At 47.3% G+C, this 9,665-nt stretch overlaps 1 protein-coding gene and 1 pseudogene across 1 annotated transcript in view; both read right to left on the bottom strand.

Moving 5' to 3' along the window:
* LOC131897745 (large ribosomal subunit protein uL6-like) overlaps positions 1–1,077 on the bottom strand; it is a 1,126-nt pseudogene extending 49 nt beyond the window's left edge.
* The window catches only part of Dhx57 (DExH-box helicase 57), a 51,494-nt gene continuing 42,792 nt past the window's right edge, over positions 964–9,665 (bottom strand). The window contains exons 22-24 of the mRNA XM_059248217.1: positions 9,298–9,432; positions 3,943–4,143; positions 964–1,642 (exon numbers count right to left, since the gene is read on the bottom strand). Coding sequence (XP_059104200.1) covers positions 1,499–1,642; positions 3,943–4,143; positions 9,298–9,432 — 480 coding nt within the window. The 3' untranslated portion in view covers positions 964–1,498. The remainder of the gene's footprint in view (positions 1,643–3,942; positions 4,144–9,297; positions 9,433–9,665) is intronic.

Genomic DNA, 9,665 nt, shown 5'->3' with positions numbered 1-9,665 from the left:
TCCAAAAACTTTCTCATATCCTTGTTTTGAGCTGTTGTGGCTTGCTGAATCATAACTGCTGAATTTGAAACAAGTTCAATATCATTTCCTTCAAGGATTAATTCATCCTTCTGGGCTTGAGACAGAACAAGCAATACCTGTCCTCAACCGAACCCTGTGGATCTATTTTTCACCTAAGAAATTTCAGATTTCAACCAAAGACCCATCCTCCCGAATAATGATGTTGATGGGAAAGTGAGCATACACAGACCTCATCTTGTAGCGGAAGCCCAGTGTAACACCCCTGACCATGTTCTGAACGTGACTGCAGATGGTTCGGACAGTGGCCACTTCCTGTTACCCCACCATTTGTCAGCCCCGGAGGCTCTTCTTCCCAGGGAGACTCAGCTCTACATTGATGTGATTAAAGTCCCTTTGGAGGGTTCCTCTGGGGCCCTTCACAATGACTGTGCGCCCCTTCGGAGTGATGTCCACATTTTCTGGAATGTCGACAGTCTGATTGCTGAGGATGGTCTTCCTTCTCGCCGTAGATGGGGCAAAAAGAGTAAGTCAAGAGTCTTAAGTGTAGAAGTTAGACAATGAAAACATGAGGGCGTCCTGCTTTTAATGGGTCTTGTGGAGGAGGCCAGCTTGCATTTTAGTACCCTCGCAGAATTAACTTACTTTTATAATTTTTCTCCCCTTTCTAAAAATTATTTTATTTTTATGTTCATTGGTGCTTTGCCTGCATGTGTGTCTGTGTGAGGGTGTCAGATCCCTGGGAACTGGAGTTACAGTAATGAGCTGCCATGTGGGTGCTGGGAATTGAACCCTGGTCCTCTGGCAGAGCAGCCAGTGCTCTTAACTACTGAGCCATTTCTCCAGCCCTATTTTTCTCTCTGAAGACAGGGTTTTACTTCTTTTTAAAAAACTGATCTTTTAGGAATAAAGATAAAAGCCCTACAAATAAGCTTACTCCAGAGCCAGGTCTAAAATGAGATTTTTATTTTTCTTACTCACATGATTTCTTTCTCATTTCAGTTCTCTCAGGTAAGCCTTTATTATGATGGGAACATCAAACAAAACATTTCTCCTCATGCCCAATAAAAAAAACAGGAGAAAAGAAGTATCCATCATGTATAGACAATGCATAATAAAAAGTATGAGAAGTAGGAGAAGAAGAATACATAGGTTAAGACAGAACCTTGTCTTAAACATTCACTTTTGAGTTATGAGGTGAATTCCATTCAGTTTGGTACAGTCACAAAGAGGCAAGCTGGGTTTTAGACTGTCCTACACAGACACTCCAAATTGTGCCGGGAGTGTCCCCACGTTCTCAGAAACAGCACGTGTGGAAAATGTCTCTGGCTGTGGAGCCTCGGCTGGCTCAGCACTCAGGCTCTGTGCCCCCGCCTCCCCAGGGCCAGCCCCAGGCCAGGTCTCGTCCGAGGTAGAAGTGCTCCTGTGACTTGCAGGGGAACAAGGTGGTGAAGAGCGGGCACCCCAGGCCCAGCAGTTTCTACTGTGTGGTGACAAGCTTCACAATCATGCTGATAATCCGAGAACCTCGAGGACACGTACTCAGGTCCATGCTCGGGTTCTTGATTTTGTCCTGCAGGAGCTGGTCAAGTTCACAGCGAAGTTCCTTTACCAGTTCAGCTATCTACAACGAGAGCAGCAGTATTAGCCATGCTGGGAGCAGAGAGAAAGGTTTTCATAGAGAAATACCCAGTTATGTTTGCCATGTCTTAGGATTTCTGACATTATCTCAGAACACATTATCATTCTGCAACATACTAATGAGGCCCATTATAGGCATATCTATTTGTTACTAATTTGTCTCTGTCACATCATTTATTATTTGTTTAGAGAGAAGCTCTTGCTATGTAGTCAGCTGGCCTGTGAGTGCTGGGGTCACAGTGTGTTGCCACAGTCCAGCTTGTTGACCTTGTGTCTGTGTATCCATGGGCATGCATACGTGGGTGTGTGCGTGGCAATCTGAATTCAGGTCCTCACGCTCACACAGAAAGTGCTTTGCTGGTGTACCACCTCTCCAGCCTTGCTGGGCTTTTGAGTCTCACACTGTAGCTCAGGCTGTGGCCTCGAACTCACGATTCTTTCCAGCTCATCCTCCTAAATGCTGGGATTCCAGGTGTGAGCTCTATGTTCAGGGAGAGCTTTTTTTTTTTTTCTCCAAGTTTATTTTTATTTTATGTGCATTGGTGTTTTGTCTGCATGTATGTCTGTGTGAGGGTGTTGGATCCCCTGGAACTGGAGTTGTCCATAGACAGTTTTGAGCTGCCATGTGGGTGCTGGGAATTGAACCCTGGTTCTCTGGAAGAGAAGCCAGTGCTCTTAACCACCCAGCCATCTTTCCAGTCCCAGTGGGAGCTTCTTAAAAACCATGTGTGCATTTTTTTTATGGGTGTATTTGTGTGTGCATGCACGTGAGGGTCCGGACAACCTGAAGAAGTCCATTTTCTCCTCCTCCTAAGTGGGTTCTGAGGGTTACCTCTGGTTGTCAGGTTTGGCAGCAAGCACCCTACTGCTAAGTCATCTCAACAGTCACTTTTTGGTTTTTGCTTTTGAACAAGACCTTACATAGCTCAGGCTAGCCTCATACTTACAAAGCTCCCGATGCCTCTTATTTTGGGACGATAGGTGTTACTATGATGCAAGGGCTTTTGTCTTGTGTTAGCTAGGCTCTCACCATGTGACCTTGAACTCACTATGTATCCTAGGATGGCCACACACTCAAAATGAACCACTTACCTCGGCGTACAAGTGCTGGGATTATAAACACATGCCACCACCACCCCTTAGGAGGGAAGCTTTAATGGAGGCATGGAGATTCGTCTCCTCTTTGGGATGGCACGTTGTGCAGATGTGAAGTCAGGATCTGCGGCAGCCATCTTGCTCACACAAGCAGAGTGGGCCTTTATTGTCCCTGAGCTGCTGCTGCACCAAACCAGCCTTACCGGCCCCTTGATTTAGGATAGCCACTAGTCACATGTGGTTATTTGATAAGCACATAAACTGTGCCTGGTTCAGGCTGAGATGTGCCAGAGTGTAAATGCACACCTGTCTTTACACACTGAATATGAAAAGAGAGTGTAAAATAACCCAGTGCTTTTTATATTGACTACATGTTGAAATTAAAACATGCTGGGTATATTAGGTTAATAAAATATATAAAGATTAATTTCAGCTACTTTCTTTCACTTTTTTGGGTAGTACTGGGGTATTATATACAAAGCCTTATACATGCTGACTGCATGCTTTACCACTGAGGTATATTCTCAGGCTTTTTTTTTTTTTTTTTTTAAAGATAAGGTCTTACTATGTGGCCTAGGCTATTCTTAAGTACCTGGCTCAACTGATCCTCTTGCCTCAGGTTCCTTGGTGACTGGGACTATGGCTATACATAGTTCCTTTCATTGTATTTAATGAATTAGTTTATTATTTATTGCTTTATTTTTGTGGTTCTGGAGATTAAACCCAGGGCCTACCAATGAGCTATATAGCCTGACCATTTTTTTTTTTTTCATGGTAATGGAAAGATCAGGGTGATCTTTATCTGATTTTTGCTTAGTTGTATAACATTAAGGAGGTTCCAACACCCTTTCTTTATAGATTCTGCTTTTTTTTTTGGTTTTTGTTTTGGAAACAAGGCTTTGCTATATAACTCTAGTTGTTCCCAAACTCACAGTAATCCTTCTGCCTCAGCCCCCCAAATACTTGAGACTCTGACCTGAAACCTTTACATCAATTCTAACCCACCCCAGGTGTCCCTGGCCCAGGTGTTTCCTGGCACTATTATTAGGGTCCTTCTCTGCTTCAGGTTGGCTCCACTCTTGCTGTCCATCAGTTCTGTTGTTCTTGGTCCTGAAAGAATGTCCTTCATTTCACATCACCAAAGCTCTTCCTGACCTAAGCCTTTACACAGATTAGCTATTCCTTTACCTGATGGGAAGCAGCTACAAACCGGATCCAGCCATCATCCAGGGAGACAACAAACGCTCCCCGCTGAAGCTGCACGTTCACTTGGCCTCCTCCAAACAGGACCAGGGGGTACACAGACACCATGCTGCAGTCTCGGATGAACACCCGGCTAGTTTTGATTTTCTCGTGGTACAACAGGTAGGGGCTGTCGAAGTGTCTGACCTGTAACATAAAACCTCAGATGACAATGATTCCCACCAGTCCTGTGGCTTTCAATGCTGCCAATAAGGATTCCCAATTACTTTTCCTCTGGACTTCATGTTTTTATGTGTGACTACCTACCAGACTATCCATTTAGACATCTAATAAGCACCTAACACTTTGCAGACATCTCACTGTTAGGGCGGGGATGTAGCTCGGTGATAGGGCATTTGCCTAGCATGCACAAGGCTTTGGGTTCAATCCCTAGTACCCCAGAAAACAAACAACTTCTTTTGGTGTCCAAAAGATGTTTTCAAAAATACATTTTTAAACTATTTTTATTTATTTGTCTGTGTGGACACGTGTGTGCATGCATGTACCACAGCACACATGTAAAGGTCAGACAACTTGCAGGACTCAGTTCTCTTCTCCTGTCGGGGTCTCAGGGACGGAACTCAGGCTGTCAGGTTTGGCATCAAACACCTTTACCTGCTGAGCCATCTTACCAGCACCCAAATTTTTAACTGAACCCTAAAGTAAAACTGTATGTATTTATGGGGCCTTTTGTGATGTTATGATACCTGTATACATGATATAATGTTTAATTTTTTTAGATTTATTCATTTTATTTTTATGTGTGAGTGTTTTGCCTGCATGTATGTGTGTCTAGGGAGTTCAGAAGAGGGCATCGGGTCCCTTGGAACTAGAGCTGTGGACAGTTGTAAACATTCATGTGGGTGTTGGGAATTGAACCCGGGTCCTCTGCAAGCTAACACCTAAAAGAATCCTCGATTCTTTCTCTCCACAGCTCCTCACATCCATTTGCCCCCGTGTGTAAGGCTCAGTTCTCCCCAGTTGCATCTGGATCACCATCAAGTCCTGCCAGCTGTGTGTTTAAAGTACAGAGGAGGGGCTGGAGAGATGGCTCAGAGGTTAAGAGCACTGACTGCTCTTCCAGAGGTCCTGAGTTCAATTCCCAGCAACCACATGGTGGCTCACAACCATCTGTAATGAGATCTGGTGCCCTCTTCTGGTCATACATGCTGTATACATAATAAATAAATAAATCTTTTTTTTTTTTTTTGGTTTTTCGAGACAGGGTTTCTCTGTGTAGCTTTGCGCCTTTTCTGGGACTCACTTGGTAGTCCAGGCTGCCCTCGAACTCACAGAGATCCGCCTGGCTCTGCCTCCCGAGTGCTGGGATTAAAGGCGTGCGCCACCACCGCCCGGCATAAATAAATCTTTAAAAAAAAAAAAAAGTACAGAGGAGCGGGACCTCACGGTGAACCATGACCTTCACTGGACCACTGCAGGGCTTCTTTCAACCTCACACTGCTGCTACTTCCACATCTTTACAGCCTCTTTCCACAGCAGCCACAGTGATCTTTCAGTTATGGCCCAAAGGATACAAATCTAAATTCCCTGCCATGACCTACAGGGTGTGATACGACCCAACCCTGGCCCATTTGTCCCTGGACACCTCCTGTCCCTGCCGCCTTGATCAGACATCCCACTGAACTCTAGGATCTGGTGCCTTCCTGCATATCCTGCAACATCCCAAACATACTCTTACCTCCGGGTCTCGGCACTTACTTCCTGTACTGGAATGGTCTCTCCTTAGAGATCTGTATGGCTCGCTTTTCATTCAGGACCTGATTGTTCTTCCCAGACTGCCCTGTAGAAAAGGGCCCCTCTCTCAGTCTTACTACCTGCCTTGCTTATCTTCTTCTCTAGGGCATGTGCCACTGACCAGTATTGGCTTATTTCCCACCTTCTCCCCAGCTAAACCAAACCGCTTGAGGGAGGAGGACCCTGCTCACTTACTGTCCTTCATGGCCTGCAAGAGTCATGCCTACAGCAGTGCCCAGCACAGAGCTGGGACTAGCAGGTACTACATGGAGGGAGGCGTGAGTGACTCTGTCTGCCATGGGGCTGACTGAAGAGAGGGCGAAGCTAACTCAGGCCTCTGCTGTCTAAAGTCAGAGACAGGAAGAGCGGGTGACCCCCTGGTCCTCAGGCTCCTCTAGTTCGAGGAGAACCTTCTCATGGCCTACCTTCCTCAACAGCAGCATGAGGCTGACCTCACTCCACCTCCCCCTTTTGTTGTGTTTTGTGTTGAGACAGGGTCTCACTGTGCAGCTCTGCCTGTCCTGGATCTCGCTCTGTAGACCAGGCTGGCCTCGAACTCACAGAGATCCGCCTGCCTCTGCCTCCCGAGTGCTGGGATTAAGGCGTGCACCACTCTGCCCGGCTCTCTCTTCCTCTGTTCTTTCCTCTTTTCCTCCATCTCTCCTGAAAGCTTCCGTGAGCATCTACTTCTAGCCATGCAACATGCTAGACTCTGGAAATGTAAAAAGGCATCAATTCCTATCTGCAGGGACTTTACAATTCCAGGACAGAGTAATGGAGTAAGAATAGTGCAGAAATTCATACTCCATGGCAGTGGAACAGTGGAGGGAGAGGAATTTAGAGGGAAAGAGACACTAAGGAGGGGCTGGAGGGATGGCTCAGGGGTTAAGAGCACTGGCTGTTTTTCCAAAGGTCCCGAGTTCAGTACCAGCAACCACATGGTGGCTCATAACCACCTAGAATGAGATCTGGTGCCCTCTTCTGGCGTGTAGGCACACATGCAGATAAAACACTGTATACATAATAAACAAATCTTTTTTTAAAGACACACTAAGGAAATTCTGTTCATTTTAAGAAGTGCAGAAGGTTGAACACAGGGCCTTGCCATACCAGGCAGGCACTCTATCACCGAGCTACACCCCCAGCCAGGAAATGATTCTTAGTGGAAATGTTAGGGTAAGCATGGGCTTCCTGGGGAATGAGACTGTCACTCTGGGGACAGGAGCAGCGTGTCTTCTTACCATGACACCAGACAGTTGGTGTAGGAGGAACACTGTCTCACTGTATGCATTTCTGCAGCATGCAGAATGGCAGAGGAAGTGGGTTGTTTTTAAAGATTTATTTATTTATTATGTCTGCCTGCAGGCCAGGAAGAGGGTGCCAGATCTCATTACAGATGGTTGTGAGCCACCATGAGGTTGCTGGGAATTGAACTCAGGTCCTCTGGAAGAGCAGTCAGTGCTCTTAACCTCTGGGCCATCTCTCCAGCCCAGAAGTGGGTTTTGAGGGGTCAGGGACCAGATGTGAAGGGTCAAGTGGGAGTCTACAGTAGACTCATTGTATGAATATTTAAGAAAGATGGAACTATTCCAAAAAGTAATGAGGAAGGCTGGAGAGAGGTCCAGAGACTATTACAGCACTCTGGGCATGAGACAGAGTTTGGGATTGGCACTGAGGAAGTGGCAGTGGAGTGAGAAGAGGCAAATGTGGCACTGCCTGGACTTGGTGACCAACTGAATCAGTATGAAGAAAAGCGCAGAAGTCTTCACAACACCAGGTTCTGATTCAGATGGTGCATTTACCAGGACAGGTACGCACAGAGAGAATGGTGGGCAGGGAGATGATGGGTTTGATCTGTGGTGACTTACGTTAGCTGCTGTTTTCTAGAAGGAAAGCTCAGAAAATGCTGAGCTCTGGATGGACTTAGGGTCAGTATACAGGGGATAGCTGAAATCAAGATGGCATGCCCTGGGAGGGTCAAGGAGTAGATATACACTATTATGAGAAAAGTAGAGGAAGGCACACCCCTGCCTCAGAGCAGAGGAAGGGGAACTGGTAAAGGGGACAGTGACCAGGACAGGAGGGAACTGTAAAGGAGACAGTGACCAGGACAGGAGGGGACTGGTAAAGGAGACGGTGACCAGGACAGGAGGGAACTGGTAAAGGAGACGGTGACCAGGACAGGAGGGGACTGGTAAAGGAGATGGTGACCAGGGACAGGAGGGACCTGGTAAAGGAGATGGTGACCAGGACAAGAAGGGATCTGGTAAAGGAGATGGTGACCAGGGACAGGAGGGGACTGGTAAAGGAGACGGTGACCAGGAACAGGAGGGGACTGGTAAAGGAGACGGTGACCAGGACAGGAGGGGACCTGGTAAAGGGGATGGTGACCAGGACAGGAGGGAACTGGTAAAGGAGATGGTGACCAGGACAGGAGGGGACTGGTAAAGGAGACGGTGACCAGGACAGGAGGGGACTGGTAAAGGAGACGGTGACCAGGACAGGAGGGGACTGGTAAAGGAGATGGTGACCAGGACAGGAGGGGACCTGGTAAAGGGGACGGTGACCAGGACAGGAGGGACCTGGTAAAGGAGATGGTGACCAGGACAGGAGAGAACTGGTAAAGGAGACGGTGACCAGGACAGGAGGGACCTGGTAAAGGAGACGGTGACCAGGGACAGGAGGGGACTGGTAAAGGAGACGGTGACCAGGACAGGAGGGGACTGGTAAAGGAGATGGTGACCAGGGACAGGAGGGACCTGGTAAAGGAGATGGTGATCAGGACAGGAGGGAACTGGTAAAGGAGATGGTGACCAGGACAGGAGAGAACTGGTAAAGGAGACGGTGACCAGGACAGGAGGGGACCTGGTAAAGGGGATGGTGACCAGGACAGGAGGGAACTGGTAAAGGAGATGGTGATCAGGACAGGAGGGGACTGGTAAAGGAGACGGTGACCAGGACAGGAGGGGACTGGTAAAGGAGATGGTGACCAGGACAGGAGAGAACTGGTAAAGGAGACGGTGACCAGGACAGGAGGGGACTGGTAAAGGAGACGGTGACCAGGACAGGAGGGGACATTTCAGGAGCAAAGGGAACACTGTTTCAAGAGGACGGAAGTTAGCAATGAGAAGCAAGTGTGCTAGGACCAGGCGAAGCCCTTCAGATTGGACACCTAGACCACTGTGGCATGGATGGGCTTAGCCCACAGGGGAGAGACTGTAGTCTCGCAGCACCACCTGAAGGAAGGATGGAGCTAACAGGTTGAAAAAACACGCTGATGATGGAATTAGCTCATGACTTCTTAAACCAATCCAAAGAAACGATTTTCATTTGAGAGCAGGAATGAGCACTTTTTGTGTACAGTAGACTGTTCTCAACATGGAATGCGTTTCCAGAAACAGTCTATTTATACAGATTCAACTTTCTCTAAATCCACGTGCTGCTGTGGACACTACAAGCCACAGAATAGGGCTCGTGTGCTTTAGAACCCGCGTTTCTCATCCGAGGGTGTGCCACAGGAAACATTCTAGACACCGCCATTCTGACCTGATAGTTCACTGAGGAAGGGTGAATGTGCACGTATCCGTCATTCTTCGTAACAAACTTCAACTCGGCTGACTTCGGCTGCAGTCTAACAACTCCAGAACTGGTCTTCTGGAACTTTCCTTCTGGGGTCTTGACCTATACGACAAATATTTATAAAATTAGATAGGCATATTTTCACTGCAGGTCTTATCCTTTGGCACAAACAAGTCTTGTTTGAATAGTTTTTATTTCTTTTTCTGTTTCATTTCTTTCAAGGCAGGGTCTCACAGTACAGCCCAGGTTAGCCTGGAACTTACTATGTAGCCTTGGTTGGCCTCAACCTATGATCCTCCTGTCTCATCTCTCCAGTGCTGGTGTGTGTGTGTGTG

This window comes from Peromyscus eremicus, chromosome 22, assembly GCF_949786415.1.
Source record: "Peromyscus eremicus chromosome 22, PerEre_H2_v1, whole genome shotgun sequence".
Taxonomy (NCBI): domain Eukaryota; kingdom Metazoa; phylum Chordata; class Mammalia; order Rodentia; family Cricetidae; genus Peromyscus; species Peromyscus eremicus.
The sequence above is the reverse complement of the archived record's forward strand: the minus strand, read 5'-3'. Positions and strand labels throughout refer to the sequence as shown.